The sequence below is a fragment of the Brachycentrus maculatus genome, unplaced genomic scaffold (assembly GCF_059751285.1).
Source record: "Brachycentrus maculatus isolate JH-2025_06_01 unplaced genomic scaffold, ASM5975128v1 h1tg000513l, whole genome shotgun sequence".
NCBI classification, from domain to species: domain Eukaryota; kingdom Metazoa; phylum Arthropoda; class Insecta; order Trichoptera; family Brachycentridae; genus Brachycentrus; species Brachycentrus maculatus.
Window position 1 is genome coordinate 925,001 of NW_028281259.1, and position 18,397 is coordinate 943,397.

General features: G+C 39.9%; 1 protein-coding gene across 1 annotated transcript in view; it reads right to left on the reverse strand.

Annotated features, from left to right (window-relative positions):
- Positions 1-17,182, reverse strand: part of LOC148301846 (DC-STAMP domain-containing protein 2-like) — a 27,441-nt gene extending 10,259 nt beyond the window's left edge. Inside the window, exons 1-9 of the mRNA XM_088272660.1 lie at positions 16,817-17,182; positions 14,523-14,673; positions 9,240-9,399; positions 8,398-8,661; positions 6,440-6,653; positions 5,182-5,335; positions 3,368-3,536; positions 1,718-1,891; positions 455-598 (exon numbers count right to left, since the gene is read on the reverse strand). Coding sequence (XP_088128786.1) covers positions 455-598; positions 1,718-1,891; positions 3,368-3,536; positions 5,182-5,335; positions 6,440-6,653; positions 8,398-8,569 — 1,027 coding nt within the window. The 5' untranslated portion in view covers positions 8,570-8,661; positions 9,240-9,399; positions 14,523-14,673; positions 16,817-17,182. The remainder of the gene's footprint in view (positions 1-454; positions 599-1,717; positions 1,892-3,367; positions 3,537-5,181; positions 5,336-6,439; positions 6,654-8,397; positions 8,662-9,239; positions 9,400-14,522; positions 14,674-16,816) is intronic.
- Positions 17,183-18,397: the final 1,215 nt, after the last annotated feature.

Here is an 18,397-nt window from a genome sequence, read left to right on the forward strand (position 1 = left end):
TATTTCTCTGATCTCAAAGCTTAGCGTGCGTCGAAGAGGTACTAGGCAAAAATCTGTATTCGCAGTATTTGTACATAATGCAAACTATGCTATGTTCTCTCCCACTCCATGGCTTTACATGTTAGCTAATGATTTTGATAGTATGGATTTATTTAATATATTGTATATTGTTATCCACCTTGAAGTGTGTACTTTCTCAGCATTTCTTCTCAATGTTATAACGGATAAATGTAAACGTTGTGTTTCACTCTCTCTTGCTGCTCGCTGATAGTGTGTGAAGGAGACGTGTATTTACCAGTGCTTACTATTTGTTATTTTATTATTATTTTATTTTTAAGACTTTTTGTACTTTTTCCTTTTATCACCATTCGAACATTTTAGTTTTTTTAAGTGAGTATAAAATATACTTACATTTTTAAGCATAAGTTAACTAAAGTAGGCTATGTTGTCTTACGTCTTTGTTTAAGTATGCTTCTCATCAGCCAAGCGGCTCTCTGCCTAGCCCTGTCCGGAAAGTAGACAGACATCACATGATTTCTGAGTCTGAGCACATATGGTTCCACCAGAATAGATATCCAACAGAACGCCACAAGTAGACCTGGAAAAGAGCGCTGCCAGTGATTAACAGATTGGTGTTGCATTCTATCCTCTCTGCCTACCCCTGAGGGAAGCGGCGTGATGGTCAGTGTTATGTGGAAGATGATCAGTAATAACTAGCTAATACTTATACTGTAGTTTTTTTTAATAAATAACTAGGTAGCTCTAAGTGAATGACTGGGTGTCTTTTTTTTTCAAACCCTTATCCGCACCCCAATGATGCATAGGGCACTGCATCATATAAACGCAGTATTATCTTGATTGTTAACACATGGAGGAAAGGTGATCAGCCCTCCGCTTCAGGTACCAGTCCAGGGTAATATGGGTTTCTAGGAAAGATAAAAGTAGAATGCGCTTAGCAGACTTTGCGGGTATCTAAACAATTGCGGCTATGTTGTAGTCACCAATGTGACACCAACGTACCCACATTCTTTAAAGGTAGTTTGTATTCATGTTTTATGTATGTATATACATATATTTTGTAAATATATATATATATATATATATATATATATATATATATATATATATATATATATATATATATATATATATATATGTATATATATATATATATATATATATATATATATATATATATATATATATATATATATATATATTTATTTATTTATATATATATATATATATATATATATATATATATATATATTTATATATTATATATATATATATATATATATATATATATATATATATATATATATATATATATATATATATATATATATTTATATATATATATATATATATATATATATATATATATATATATATATATATATATATATATATATATATATATATATATATATATATATATATATAATATACATACATACACATGGATGGCTTGACTCTGGCCAATGTTACAGACATTTTTCAGTTCTTAGCATGGAATGACTGTTTGCGATCGGTAGCCTGGAGGGGAAGAGAGGGAGAGGAAGATCCCCACACGATGGACCGAAGGAGGTGGTTGGAGCGCTACGTGCAGCGAAGTCAATGGATAACTGGAGAAGAGTCATTGCTTCCGCAAGGGTCACAACCCTCAGTAATGAAAAATAAGACGACAAAAATACATATATGTGAAATCAGATACCTATATGTCCATATATAACATAATTCGGCTGTGACGGCCGAAAGATACAAGATGTAGTGTTGATGGTGTCTTCCATAAATTTCTCCGAGTTCACATACCCAGACACTTTGTCGAAAATTAGGGAAACGAACCCGGAACCCGTCACATACAAGTTTTGCGTTCCGGCAGACCACACTGAAACATAAATATGTAACTTACATGTCAAGTTCAATTTTTCAATTCAATTTATTTTTTTAAATTAATATATACATTACAAACTATAAAAAATTTAAATCGTATACATTAAAATACATTAACAACATTTTGAGTGTGTCCAAATACTTGTTCACAAAATCTGGATTATCTCCAATTACAGGAGTTATTTTCATATTATTTTTTGACATCTCATCAAAGATGAAGAAGAATATGGAAGTCTGGGCATTTACGGGGCTGACGACCGTCATAGGCTGGTTTAATGATCACTTTACACACGTGTAACATTCACCAATTCTACCCATAATTGACAACCACACTACTCAAATTCTTGGAAGTTCTATATATAAATGAAATAATTTAGAAACCTTGTTCTGGAATCACTAGAACTTCACTAGAGACATCTATTGGTGAGATGTAAAGAAGCTTTTTATTAAGCTGAAACTATTATATCAGTATGTTAGGTCCAAATCCTGGCTTTTAATCACACACTTGAGAGATGAGATAAGCTTATAATTTGACCAGATAATTTATTTACAACATTTTGAGTGTGTCCAAATACTTGTTCACAAAATCTGGATTATCTCCAATTACAGGAGTTATTTTCATATTATTTTTTGACATCTCATCAAAGATGAAGAAGAATATGGAAGTCTGGGCAAGGTTATATGGAAGGTTTCTAGGTATGTTGTATTAATATTTAAAGCATTTACTTTGTGGTTAGTCATTTTTACTTATTTATTTTTTTACAAAAATATTAATAATATTAGTATATAACCACCCTCCGAGATTTTTCAAGTCTACCATTTTCTAGACGTACCCGTCTCTTCGTCAGGACAATCACTACCACGGCATGCAAACAATACCAGCCTTCACCACCATAGCACCATTTACACACTTAAAACAACACAAAACGTGATTGCACGTGCGATTTTTGGTCGACTAGAAGACCAACATGCACTCAAAGTGCGTTACACGCACAAACATGCGTTACGAGCCGAGGTTAAAGATGCACTAGGATTAAACGTTTTTTTTTTTTTTGAATTACCTAACGTCCAAGTGACTCTGAAATCTAGCTACGGCTTATGCAACACCGTTTATCATGTCCCTACTCAGGCTTCAACTTTAAAGGTTTCATAGCCTATGCCTACTTGTGAGTGGATTTACTCTTTATGTTTAAAGTTACTATAATTTCATGTAATTCGTATTAATAAAACCAGCTTATATACTCGTAGGTTGAAAGGAGTGGGCGGGGTTTGAATCGGATTTTGACGAATTTTGCTTAACCGATGTTGAATCAAATAATGGACTATAAGTGAAATTTATTTGGTTGTTAAATTTAAGGAATATTATTTTTTAGTGCTTTTCGAATGTAAAAAAATCTCATTTAGAGCCCTCACTCATAAAGAGCTTAGAATAAGCCCCTAATAGTAAAATAAAGCGTATTCGTTTACATACATGGAAGAGGAGTACTCAACAGTTGAAAATGGTTCAATTTTTTCATCAGCCAGAACAGACAATAGTCGACCAGAATATAAACAGCCATTTTTAGCGTCGTCACAAAGAGAAAACTGCTCGTCTTGTACAAGCGAAACTTTTCTCTAGCCAATAGCCAAATTGAGCCAATCTAGAAATAAAAGAAAGATAACTCAATATAAAAGTTAGTTCTTGGTTTAACAATCAACTGGACTATATCCAAAAGATCAAAGCCAGAATAAAAATGGTAAGAAACTAGGTATGTTTAGAATATTGAAAGCATTAACTTTGTAGATCGTATTGATATATTATTTTGAGAAATAAAAAGACTTTGTTTTTTTTTATCCACTTACATTTTTATTAACAACCAACTAGTTTCGGCAACAACCTGTTCACCTCTTCAGTCATAAATTAAACCCTGAAGAGAGCAACAGGTTGTTGCCGAAACTAGTTGGTTGTTAATAAAAATGTAAGTGGATCAAAAAACAAAGTCTTTTTATTTCTCAAATAATAAAGAAACTAGGTACTTCTTCAAAATGTGAGACCTCTTTAATAATAATAAAAAAAACCCTTATCCGCACCCCAATGGTGCATAGGGCACTGCGTCATATAAACGCAGTGTCATCTTGATGGTTTATACATGAAGGAAAGGTGATCAGCCCTCCGCTTCAGGTACCAGTCCAGGGTAATATTGAATAAACATGACAGTGAAAAAATCACTTATATTTATTTTACCCCCCTTGGGAATCGAACCCGGGACCTCCAGAACGGTAGCCGAGCGTGCTGACCATTACACTACGGAGGCGGACACCTCTTTAGTAACAGTAATAGCGACTTCAAATTAAATTTGCTTATGAGAAATGTAAGATGCTTCATCTCTTCAGTGATTCTCTATGGCTCCAAAGCCAACTGTGGACTCTCACCCAAGCTACCACAAAGCAGATTGAAACATTTGAAGTGTGGTGATATAAAATAATGCTAAAAATATCACGAGTTCCTAACGAAAATGTTTTGAGGCGCATGTGAAAAAAGACAGATGTTATAGACAATGTTTAGTAAAAAAAGCTAGAGTACTTTATTGACATTTTATGAAGGGGAAAAATACGACAAAATACGTACTATACAGCAATGATTGTAAGATTCTATATGTCTTCAGTGCTTCTCTACAGCATCCAAAGCTAACTGTGGACCCACCCAAGTTAACATAGAGAAGATTGGAGCATTACAAATGTTTTGAATGAATATGCTTTAAGACGATGCTTATAGAGAAGTTAAAGACCCATGAAAGAAAAGAAAACTAGAGTATTTCAGAATAGCTTGAGGGGAGAGAAATAGCGAGTATTTGGTATTATATTACAAGGCGGCGTGGAAGGTAAACGCAGCGTAGGAAGAAGGCGTATATCCTGGCTCGGCAACTCCGCGTATATCCTGGCTCCGCTGCAGCACTGGGGCGCTGCTCAGAGCGGCTGCAGACTGACACGATGATTGCCAACCTTCAGCGCGGAGTACTCAGGCCGTTGTATGAGGGGAGAGAAATAGCGAGTAATAGGTATTATATTACAAGGTGGCGTGGAAGGTAAACGCAGCATAGGAAGAAGGCGTATATCCTGGCTCGGCAACTCGAGAGAGTGGCTTCTCTATAGCACTGAGTCCCTACTTAGAGCGGTTGCATACAGAGTAGAATTGCCTTGATGATTGCCAACCTTTAACGTAGAGTGACACAACAAGAATAAATATGAGTTTAAGTTAACAAATGCAGGAGATGAATTGCTATGGAAATATGATTCTGATCTTACAGGCACGTAATTTTTCATCTCCTCGGTCTTCAATGGTAATATTGTAGTCATATGCATATTAGCTCTATGGATATCAATATCTCTGAACTGGGAATTGATGTAACAATTATCAAAGTAATCCTTTGTTAGGAAATTGTGACGATACCTCAAAATCCTGAAAAATCAATAACAAAAACCAATTATTACAGTTCTTCTTCCATGGGTAACAATCTTTGTAATGATTAGTTAGCTTCTTCCATGGTTAGTCTCCAGCCATCTCAACAACTCGGCGTACCCGCTACAGCGCATGGCGGAGATAATTTGGTCCATATAGGTTTTTTTTGGCAAAGCACCCAAAATTGAGTGATACGTGCCAAAACAACTGGTATTTTTTATTATCATGCTATAAATTAACATTTTTTTAAATGATTACTAATGCAATTGTTCCATTTTTTTGAATTGCATTATTGATTTTTGGTGAGTTCAGCACTTAAGGTGCTGGACATTTGGCGAGAAGGAGAAACCCTCCGAGATGATTTTTTGGACAGCCCTGATCTCCTAAATCAAATAAAGCTTAGCTTGCGTCAAAGAGGTACTAGGCAAAAATCTATACTCTCAGTATTTTTACAAAATGCAAACTACGCCATGTACTCTCTGACTCTGCGGCTGCACATGTTAGCCAATGCTTTTGAAAGCATAGATTTATTTAATATATTGTTATCCACCTTAAAGTCTGTACTTTCTCAGCATTTCTTCTCCATGTTATAATGGATAAATTTGAACGTTGTGTTTCATTCTCTCTAGCTGCTCGCTGATTTCCTTCCAAGAATTTGAGTAGCGTGGTTGTCAATAATGGGTAGAATTGGAGAATGTTACACGTGTGTAAAGTGATACATTAATTCAGCCTGTGACGGTCGACAGCCCCGTAAATGCCCAGACTCTCAAATTCTTCTTCATCTTTGATGATATGTCAAAATTATATAAATTATATGAAAATAACTCCTGTAATTGGAGATAATCCAGATTTGTGAACAAGTATTTGGACACACTCAAAATGTTGTACCCGATTTTAAACTAAAAGTGGAATTTACTTGTACCACATAAATATTTTCATTAAAAATTACTTTGTGTATTTTGCCAGTTTAAAGAACGTTGAAAACTTTATAATACTGCATTATTGAGTCGAAATTACATATTTCCGTGTTAAAGCTTTTTGCCAGTACACCCACGATATTATACACAAAGTGTTTTTAAATAATAAAAAATAATTATTATTTACGAGAAAATCAAAATCAGTATGAAGATCGAGGATATTGTGCAGAAAGTAGAAATCAAAAACTCCAAAAAGGAAAACTTTCGTTTGAGATCCGCTTTCACTTCTTTGAGTACATCTTCAGCTTTTTTGGAGCTGTTGGTCTTCATATGGAAATGGTGATGGAACTCCACGTCCGCGTAGAAGGCCAGGTCTATTTTCGTTACCAAATCACGAAGTCCTGAAATTCACGGAAGATTATATATCGAATATATTAAAGATATATTGATCGAACTCGTAACACAGCATGTGCAAGTTCTGGAATGAGCTCTCGTGAATGTTAAATGTATGTTGGAATGAGGAAAACTTTTATTAAACATAGACTGTTTCCAACATTTTGAGTGTGTCCAAATACTTGTTCACAAAATCTGGATTATCTCCAATTACAGGAGTTTTTTTCATATTATTTTTTGACATCTCATCAAAGATGAAGAAGAATATGGAAGTCTGGGCATTTACGGGGCTTACGACCGTCATAGGCTGGTTTGAGTGATCACTTTACACACGTGTAACATTCACCAATTCTACCCATTATTGACAACCACACTACTCAAATTCTTGGAAGTTCTATATATATGAACCAATTTAGAAACCTTGTTCATGAATCACTAGAACTTCACTAGAGACATCTATTGGTGAGATGTAAAGAAGGTTTCTAAATTGGTTCATATATATAGAACTTCCAAGAATTTGAGTAGTGTGGTTGTCAATAATGGGTAGAATTGGTGAATGTTACACGTGTGTAAAGTGATCACTCAAACCAGCCTATGACGGTCGTAAGCCCCGTAAATGCCCAGACTTCCATATTCTTCTTCATCTTTGATGAGATGTCAAAAAATAATAGACTGTTTCCATTTGTATGTGAGGCCCGAATCCTGGATTATATTCACATACTTGAGAAACGCTTGTAAACATGATTTAATTTTTTTATCGTTGAATTTGACCAGTTAAATTATTTACAACATTTTAAGTGTGTCCGAACCGGTGAATGTTACATGACGCTCACTCCTTTCAACAACGTCATGTATAAATAATAAAAAAACTTGATTTTTCAGGAGATCGTTTTTTAAGTTTAAAAATATGTTAAAATGTATTAATAGTAAAATCAAGCCACTTATTGAACTTTTTACTGTGCAAAAGATCTTTTTAGGTAAAACCTGAATGTTTTTCTCCATTTGAAAAATATTATGTATGTCTAAAAAAATAATTAAACAATTCCTTTTCTTAAAAATGCAAAAACAACACTTTCTGCCCTGTAGCGAGTAAATATTAAGTTAAAAATATAACATCGGAAAAATAATTACATGAAAATAGTAAGTACGTAATAAACAAACAAAATAAAATTCTGAAATCAGATCTAACCAAAATTCAGGTTTTCAGGTTTCCTTTTCAGTTTTTTGAGAAAATATGTTGCTTTATTTTTTATACAATTACTTTAAAACTGGGACTTTTTTATGTATGTAAGAGCAATTTAAATACAGTCTTCAGCGTTCACCGAATTGTTTTGAATTGTTTACACAAAAAATAAGGTAAGAAGCATATTTAAATTAATATTCAATTCAAACCCTTATCCGCACCCCAATGGTGCATAGGGCACTGCATTATACAAACACAGTGTTATCTTGATCGTCAACACACGAAGGAAAGGTGATCAGCCCTCCGCTTCAGGTACTAGTCCAGGGTGATATTGAATAAATATAAGAGTGAAAAAATCAATTATATTCATTTGACCCCCACAGGGAATCGAACCCGGGACCTCCAGAACGGCAGCCGAGCGTGCTGACCATTACACTACGGAGGCAGACAAAATAATATTGGTTAAGAACTACTAAAATAATATTGGTGAAGAACTACTGTTCTGTATGATACAGTGCCCTATGCACCATTGGGTGCATATATTGGTTAAAATATGTGTAAAAGATCACCTTTTCTTATTTTGCTTGCGACCTCTTCCTCCATATAGTGGACCGCTTGGCACATATAGTCTATCGGCTTCGCGAAATAGCAGATATTTTGTATCACGTACTCGGCGCTGCATTCAAAGGAGAACCTTGGTCCCATGGTGGCTTCGCAGTTCCTGTTCACGGTGTCGAACATTCGTCTGCAGCGTTCGAAGGGGGTTCCGACTCTTGTATTGCAGACGTTCACGACTGTCGACAGCCACTTGGTCGTTGCTCTAGACGCGTGGACTGAAATGGTAATATTATTTTTTGACATCTCATCAAAGATGAAGATAATATTTTAAATGAATATGCTTTAAGACAATACTTATAGAAAATTTAAAGACATATTAAAGAAAAGAAAACTAGAGTATTTCAGAATAGCTAGACGGGAGAGAAATAGCGAGTAATAGGTATTATATTACAAGGCGGCGTGGAAGGTAAACGCAGCATAGGAAGAAGGCGTATATCCTGGCTCGGCCACTCCGCGTATATCCTGGCTCCGCTGCAGCACTGGGGCGCTGCTCAGAGCGGCTGCAGACTGACACGATGATTGCCAACCTTCAGCGTGGAGTACTCGGGCCGTTGTATGAGGGGAGAGAAATAGCGAGTAATAGGTTTTATATTACAAGGCGGCGTGGAAGGTAAACGCAGCGTAGGAAGAAGGCGTATATCCTGGCTCGGCAACTCCGCGTATATCCTGGCTCCGCTGCAGCACTGGGGCACTGCTCAGATCGGCTGCAGACTGACACGATGATTACCAACCTTCAGTGTGGTGTGGCATAATCAATATAAAGAAGTATTTATGTTTAAATGAAAGTACTTGCCAATTTTCTCCACAGCTTTTTCAGTTTTTTTAAAAGGCTTTAAAAACACATCCGCTTCTTTGTGGATAATCTTGACAATCCTTTGCAAGGAATGTTTCAGCTCTATGAATGGTTTTTCAATTGCACGTTTTATTTTGAGATAATTATCGTGAAGTTGTTCCTAGAATGTCAGCAAAAAAGTTTCAATTTCTCAACAAAGTTTTTGAATTTAACATTCGCCCCATAAATTGGTTTTACCATTTATTCTTCCCTCATTCATTCCACATATCCAAACCATCTCGACAAGCCTTTCTTAATTTGTTGGATAATGATCATCTCAGCCTTGCACCCTTTTTTAACATCACCATTGGAACATCTACCATAGATGGTCTTGCCGCACTGAGAGATGGCATCCCGACTGCATCCAGTCTACTCTCATCCTTCCCAAACCATCCCAAGCCGCCTTCCTTAGTTTGCTGGATAGTGCTCATCTCAGCCTTGCACCCTTTCCTTATATCACCATTGGAACATCTACCATACATGGTCTTGCCGCACTGAGAGATGGCATCCCGACTGCATCCAGTCTACTCTCATCCTTCCCAAACCATCCCAAGCCGCCTTCCTTAGTTTGCTGGATAGTGCTCATCTCAGCCTTGCACCCTTTCCTTATATCACCATTGGAACATCTACCATACACGGTCTTGCCGCACTGAGAGATGGCATCCCGACTGCATCCAGTCTACTCTCATCCTTCCCAAACCATCCCAAGCCGCCTTCCTTAGTTTGCTGGATAGTGCTCATCTCAGCCTTGCACCCTTTCCTTATATCACCATTGGAACATCTACCATACATGGTCTTGCCGCACTGAGAGATGGCATCCCGACTGCATCCAGTCTACTCTCATCCTTCCCAAACCATCCCAAGCCGCCTTCCTTAGTTTGCTGGATAGTGCTCATCTCAGCCTTGCACCCTTTCCTTATATCACCATTGGAACATCTACCATACATGGTCTTGCCGCACTGAGAGATGGCATCCCGACTGCATCCAGTCTACTCTCATCCTTCCCAAACCATCCCAAGCCGCCTTCCTTAGTTTGCTGGATAGTGCTCATCTCAGCCTTGCACCCTTTCCTTATATCACCATTGGAACATCTACCATACACGGTCTTGCCGCACTGAGAGATGGCATCCCGACTGCATCCAGTCTACTCTCATCCTTCCCAAACCATCCCAAGCCGCCTTCCTTAGTTTGCTGGATAGTGCTCATCTCAGCCTTGCACCCTTTCCTTATATCACCATTGGAACATCTACCATACATGGTCTTGCCGCACTGAGAGATGGCATCCCGACTGCATCCAGTCTACTCTCATCCTTCCCAAACCATCCCAACCCGCCTTCCTTAGTTTGCTGGATAGTGCTCATCTCAGCCTTGCACCCTTTCCTTATATCACCATTGGAACATCTACCATAGATGGTCTTGCCGCACTGAGAGATGGCATCCCGACTGCATCCAGTCTACTCTCATCCTTCCCAAACCATCCCAAGCCGCCTTCGTTAGTTTGCTGGATAGTGCTCATCTCAGCCTTGCACCCTTTCCTTATATCACCATTGGAACATCTACCATAGATGGTCTTGCCGCACTGAGAGATGGCATCCCGACTGCATCCAGTCTACTCTCATCCTTCCCAAACCATCCCAAGCCGCCTTCGTTAGTTTGCTGAATAGTGCTCATCTCAGCCTTGCACCCTTTCCTTATATCACCATTGGAACATCTACCATAGATGGTCTTGCCGCACTGAGAGATGGCATCCCGACTGCATCCAGTCTACTCTCATCCTTCCCAAACCATCCCAAGCCGCCTTCGTTAGTTTGCTGGATAGTGCTCATCTCAGCCTTGCACCCTTTCCTTATATCACCATTGGAACATCTACCATAGATGGTCTTGCCGCACTGAGAGATGGCATCCCGACTGCATCCAGTCTACTCTCATCCTTCCCAAACCATCCCAAGCCGCCTTCGTTAGTTTGCTGGATAGTGCTCATCTCAGCCTTGCACCCTTTCCTTATATCACCATTGGAACATCTACCATAGATGGTCTTGCCGCACTGAGAGATGGCATCCCGACTGCATCCAGTCTACTCTCATCCTTCCCAAACCATCCCAACCCGCCTTCCTTAGTTTGCTGGATAGTGCTCATCTCAGCCTTGCACCCTTTCCTTATATCACCATTGGAACATCTACCATAGATGGTCTTGCCGCACTGAGAGATGGCATCCCGACTGCATCCAGTCTACTCTCATCCTTCCCAAACCATCCCAACCCGCCTTCCTTAGTTTGCTGGATAGTGCTCATCTCAGCCTTGCACCCTTTCCTTATATCACCATTGGAACATCTACCATACACGGTCTTGCCGCACTGAGAGATGGCATCCCGACTGCATCCAGTCTACTCTCATCCTTCCCAAACCATCCCAAGCCGCCTTCGTTAGTTTGCTGGATAGTGCTCATCTCAGCCTTGCACCCTTTCCTTATATCACCATTGGAACATCTACCATAGATGGTCTTGCCGCACTGAGAGATGGCATCCCGACTGCATCCAGTCTACTCTCATCCTTCCCAAACCATCCCAACCCGCCTTCCTTAGTTTGCTGGATAGTGCTCATCTCAGCCTTGCACCCTTTCCTTATATCACCATTGGAACATCTACCATAGATGGTCTTGCCGCACTGAGAGATGGCATCCCGACTGCATCCAGTCTACTCTCATCCTTCCCAAACCATCCCAAGCCGCCTTCCTTAGTTTGCTGGATAGTGCTCATCTCAGCCTTGCACCCTTTCCTTATATCACCATTGGAACATCTACCATACATGGTCTTGCCGCACTGAGAGATGGCATCCCGACTGCATCCAGTCTACTCTCATCCTTCCCAAACCATCCCAACCCGCCTTCCTTAGTTTGCTGGATAGTGCTCATCTCAGCCTTGCACCCTTTCCTTATATCACCATTGGAACATCTACCATACACGGTCTTGCCGCACTGAGAGATGGCATCCCGACTGCATCCAGTCTACTCTCATCCTTCCCAAACCATCCCAAGCCGCCTTCCTTAGTTTGCTGGATAGTGCTCATCTCAGCCTTGCACCCTTTCCTTATATCACCATTGGAACATCTACCATACATGGTCTTGCCGCACTGAGAGATGGCATCCCGACTGCATCCAGTCTACTCTCATCCTTCCCAAACCATCCCAACCCGCCTTCCTTAGTTTGCTGGATAGTGCTCATCTCAGCCTTGCACCCTTTCCTTATATCACCATTGGAACATCTACCATAGATGGTCTTGCCGCACTGAGAGATGGCATCCCGACTGCATCCAGTCTACTCTCATCCTTCCCAAACCATCCCAAGCCGCCTTCGTAAGTTTGCTGGATAGTGCTCATCTCAGCCTTGCACCCTTTCCTTATATCACCATTGGAACATCTACCATACATGGTCTTGCCGCACTGAGAGATGGCATCCCGACTGCATCCAGTCTACTCTCATCCTTCCCAAACCATCCCAACCCGCCTTCCTTAGTTTGCTGGATAGTGCTCATCTCAGCCTTGCACCCTTTCCTTATATCACCATTGGAACATCTACCATAGATGGTCTTGCCGCACTGAGAGATGGCATCCCGACTGCATCCAGTCTACTCTCATCCTTCCCAAACCATCCCAAGCCGCCTTCGTTAGTTTGCTGGATAGTGCTCATCTCAGCCTTGCACCCTTTCCTTATATCACCATTGGAACATCTACCATACATGGTCTTGCCGCACTGAGAGATGGCATCCAGACTGCATCCAGTCTACTCTCATCCTTCCCAAACCATCCCAACCCGCCTTCCTTAGTTTGCTGGATAGTGCTCATCTCAGCCTTGCACCCTTTCCTTATATCACCATTGGAACATCTACCATAGATGGTCTTGCCGCACTGAGAGATGGCATCCCGACTGCATCCAGTCTACTCTCATCCTTCCCAAACCATCCCGAGCCGCCTTCGTTAGTTTGCTGGATAGTGCTCATCTCAGCCTTGCACCCTTTCCTTATATCACCATTGGAACATCTACCATACATGGTCTTGCCGCACTGAGAAATGGCATCCCGACTGCATCCAGTCTACTCTCATCCTTCCCAAACCATCCCAAGCCGCCTTCGTAAGTTTGCTGGATAGTGCTCATCTCAGCCTTGCACCCTTTCCTTATATCACCATTGGAACATCTACCATACATGGTCTTGCCGCACTGAGAGATGGCATCCCGACTGCATCCAGTCTACTCTCATCCTTCCCAAACCATCCCAACCCGCCTTCCTTAGTTTGCTGGATAGTGCTCATCTCAGCCTTGCACCCTTTCCTTATATCACCATTGGAACATCTACCATAGATGGTCTTGCCGCACTGAGAGATGGCATCCCGACTGCATCCAGTCTACTCTCATCCTTCCCAAACCATCCCAAGCCGCCTTCGTTAGTTTGCTGGATAGTGCTCATCTCAGCCTTGCACCCTTTCCTTATATCACCATTGGAACATCTACCATAGATGGTCTTGCCGCACTGAGAGATGGCATCCCGACTGCATCCAGTCTACTCTCATCCTTCCCAAACCATCCCAACCCGCCTTCCTTAGTTTGCTGGATAGTGCTCATCTCAGCCTTGCACCCTTTCCTTATATCACCATTGGAACATCTACCATAGATGGTCTTGCCGCACTGAGAGATGGCATCCCGACTGCATCCAGTCTACTCTCATCCTTCCCAAACCATCCCGAGCCGCCTTCGTTAGTTTGCTGGATAGTGCTCATCTCAGCCTTGCACCCTTTCCTTATATCACCATTGGAACATCTACCATACACGGTCTTGCCGCACTGAGAGATGGCATCCCGACTGCATCCAGTCTACTCTCATCCTTCCCAAACCATCCCAAGCCGCCTTCCTTAGTTTGCTGGATAGTGCTCATCTCAGCCTTGCACCCTTTCCTTATATCACCATTGGAACATCTACCATAGATGGTCTTGCCGCACTGAGAGATGGCATCCCGACTGCATCCAGTCTACTCTCATCCTTCCCAAACCATCCCAACCCACCTTCCTTAGTTTGCTGAATAGTGCTCATCTCAGCCTTGCACCCTTTCCTTATATCACCAGTGCAACATCTACCATACATGGTCTTGCCGCACTGAGAGATGGCATCCCGAATGCATTCAGTCTACTTTCATCCTTCTTTGGTCTGACTCCTGAGCTAACCTTATAGTATTTTAAATAATAAAAAGTCTAACCCCTTCACAAAGCAGTGCTTCAGAAAGTTTGGCCACATTGATGAGGGTATTTCTGGTCGGTCCAGTCAGAATCAAAATGTAAGCGTATCCAATCAGGGCTTGTCTTCCTCTTTTGCAGAAAAACTGTGGAACTACAAGATATGTGTGGCAGCTACAAGAAACAAACGAAAGCATCAGTTCACATTGAGTGTGTCCAAATCTTCCTCTTCATCCCGGCTCCATCCCAACTAATCGTCTTTGTAGACTGTTGAGGTCAGCTCTCCTTGTCCACAGGCTGTAGGTCCTTCTATCATGGACAACGTCGTCTAGGTCATGCCGTGGAATGATGTTATCTTTCTGCAGCATCCGTGCATTCTTTGGTCTTCTAGATGTCTTTTGAGGAAGATCCATGGCGATTGCCTGGTTCACAATATATTCCTCTACCGTATTATTAATGCCTGTTACACCCGAACGTTACCAGGATTGTGCGAACTGTATCTAATCTTTGTTCAAAATGGGTTGAGCTCTAATTATTAGTTAATTATATCAAGATTTTTTTACTGATATCGCATTAAAGATAAAGTAGAAAAGGTCTGACGTTTTTCGAACTTAATGTAAAATATAAGTTTAATAATAATTCTGAATCGTGTTTTCAGGTGTCTCATGGGAAAGATCTTACATACATTTCAGAAAAGTCTCTTCTAAATAAATAAATTTAAAAAACTTACTCACTTGAACCATAGATGGTGTCAAAGGATATATACCATATACTAACTAACTAACTAACTAACCATCACGTCGCTTCTCCGCAGGGGTAGGCAGAGAGAATCGAACGCCACACCACTCTGTCTTTGCAAACATTCTTTGCCTCTTCTACATTCATTCTCTTCTACATCCTCATACATACCCGACGATTATTACGACTCCTGATCCGGCCGCTTTCAAGTATTTGACATACCTGATTGTGGCAAGTTTTCCTCGGTCGTCCTCTGCTTCTTTTTCCAACTACATTCGCCTCATAAATTTGTTTAACCGTTCTTTCTTCACTCATACGCTCCACATGTCCAAACCATCTCAACACACCTTTCTTAATTTTATCGATTATGCTTATCTCAGCCTTACATTCTTTCCTTATTTCATCATTCGAACATCTATCAAACATCGTTTTGCCACACATTCGTCTGAGGGATCGCATTTTGACTGCATTCAGTCTGCTTTCATCCTTCTTTTGCCAACTCCATGCTTCGCTTCAGTTATCAAATATTTACCGAATGGAAAATCTTAAGGCAGGACTTTTTCATACGTTCAATTTGACCCTTGACATGATTTTTTAGCTAATTATGTACAGTGTCGAACAGATTAATATTTTTTTCGTATTTACAACACCCTCTAAAAAATATTTTGGGGGTGTTCCTTGTATTATGGACCAGGGCTGCTTCTTTCAGCGACTGAGATGATGAATAGCGAGAACTATCACCCGATTCTACTGGAAAAGATACTACCAGAGATACAAAAATGAAGGTCAAATGGTAATGGAATATTTCAGCAGGATTTAACCCCCTGCCACAAATCCAAAAAAAATTATGAATTTTTTTTGAAACACAAAAACAATGAACTGTGTTGGACTGGTCAAGAATTTTGCCAGACATAAACCTAATGGAAAATCTATCGGCTTCTGTAAGTATCGGCTCTCCAAAATTGATTGCACTACGGTGGAAAAACTCATTTTGTCCATAATTCAGGTATGGTTTCGAGACGAAAAAATGGCATCCGCGTGCCAAAACCTTATATAATAGATGCCAAGAAGAGTAAAATCTTTGATTGAGCCCAAATGAGATCATATTAATTATTAATTTCTGATATAACTAATAAACAAAAGATTTTTCAAAACTTTTTACGAAAAAGGTGTGTTGAGATGGTTTGGACATGTGGAACAAATGACTGAGGAAAGAACGGTAAAACAAATGTATAAGTTGAATGTAATTGGAAAAAGGAGCAAAGGAAGAACGAAAAAAACATGGCATGATCAGGTATGCCAAACACTTGAAAGCGGTCAGGTTAGAGTCGAAACAATTGGCGGGTATGTATGTATGAGGAGATGCATGAACGTGGAAGAGGTGAAGAATGTTTGCAAAGACAGAGTGATGTTCTATTGTCTCTGCCTACCCCTGCGGACAAGTGGCATGATGGTTAGTTAGTCAGTTAGTTTTTTTTTACGAAAATACAACAAAAAAAGTTTTGTTTCAATTAATCTGTTCGATACTGTATGTACCAATTTATAATCCAATATAATAAGCCATCAGCAAATCACTCACCGAACAAACGAGCTGAAAGCAAGTCCTAGGCTTAGAAATATTCCCAGAAAAAAACAGAAAACTGTCGCAAAATGAATCGACGCAAACAGCTGATATACCAAAACAACGAAAAAAGCGTACGTCAGAAACAAACCGAAGGCGAAATTGACAAAGGTTTTGAGAAAATACTTGAAAAATCTTCGAGGTTTCTCTGTCGCCTTCCATCTTTCAGACCATTTCTTGTACGCTCTCGTTTTTTTGATACACAACTTGAATTTTTCAGTACAGCTGGGTATAATTTCCTCATTTTGGTGCTTGATTGTGTTCAATTTTTCTTTCTCGTACGATTTCTTCTTTCTACACAGTACGAATGCTTTGTACAGTATGTTCGCGTTTCTCGAAAATACCATTTTGGCATTTAAAAGCAAACAGACTTGGCCCATTCGTCGTTTTTTATTTATTCTTATTTTTAAAATGTGACATTATTATATATTTAAGTAAGTAAGTACTGTCCGCCTCCGTAGTGTAATGGTCAGCCAGCTCGCCTACCGTACCGGAGGTCCCGGGTTCGATTCCCAGGGGGGGGGGTCAAATACGTATAAGTGATTTATTCACTGTAATATTATTTCAATATTACCCTGGACTAGTACCTGAAGCGGAGGGCTGATCACATTTCCTTCATGTGTTAACGATCAAGAAAACACTGCATTTATATGATGCAGTGCCCTATGCACCATTGAGGTGCGGATAAGCGTTTGAAGAAGTACTGTCATAATCATAGATAAAACTAACTAACTATCATGTCACTTCACTGCAGGGGAAGCCAGAAAATAGAACGCCACAGCAGTCTGTCTGCAGACTATCTTCGCCTCTTCAACGTTCATCCATCTCCTCATACATACCCGCCGATTATTTCAACTCCTAACCTGACCACTGTCGAGTGTTTGAAATATAATGCTTGATCCTGACAAGTTTTTCTCGGTCTTCCTTTGTTCTTAATACTTATTTTTCTTCTTCTTGGATGTGCCTGTTCCATTATCTGTCTCTTGTGACGTGGACTGGCAGCTGTCACGCCATCGCTTTGTAGGTCTTCCAGGTGGTCTCCTTAAGTCTAGGTTCTCTTGAGCAATTCGGGCCAGTTTATCTTGCATTCTATGGACATGGGTATTCCAGAATCGTCTTCGCTGTCTTCCCCATCCGACTATATCCTCCGTACAGCACATTTCCCAATTTTCGTGTCCTTATTCAGTCTATTAACGTGTAAAATCAATTAATTTCCACACACGACTCTAATACGATGAATTAAGCCTTGTATTCTTTTCTTATATCACCATTCGAACATTTATCATTCCTCAAGGGCTGTTTACAATTTACGTATTTCAAATTTTTGCAGTTTTCCATTCTTACAATTTGATAATTACATGTAGAGCATACGTATATTAAACAGCCTCCGTGACATAACACATCCCTGTTTTACACCTTTAAAGATGTTGAACGAATATGTGAACGGTCCATGTACTGCTAGCCTCATACATGACCCAATGCATTGGATAAGTTTACAGCTTTCTGCATGCTCATATCATACCTTTTATAGTTTCGATT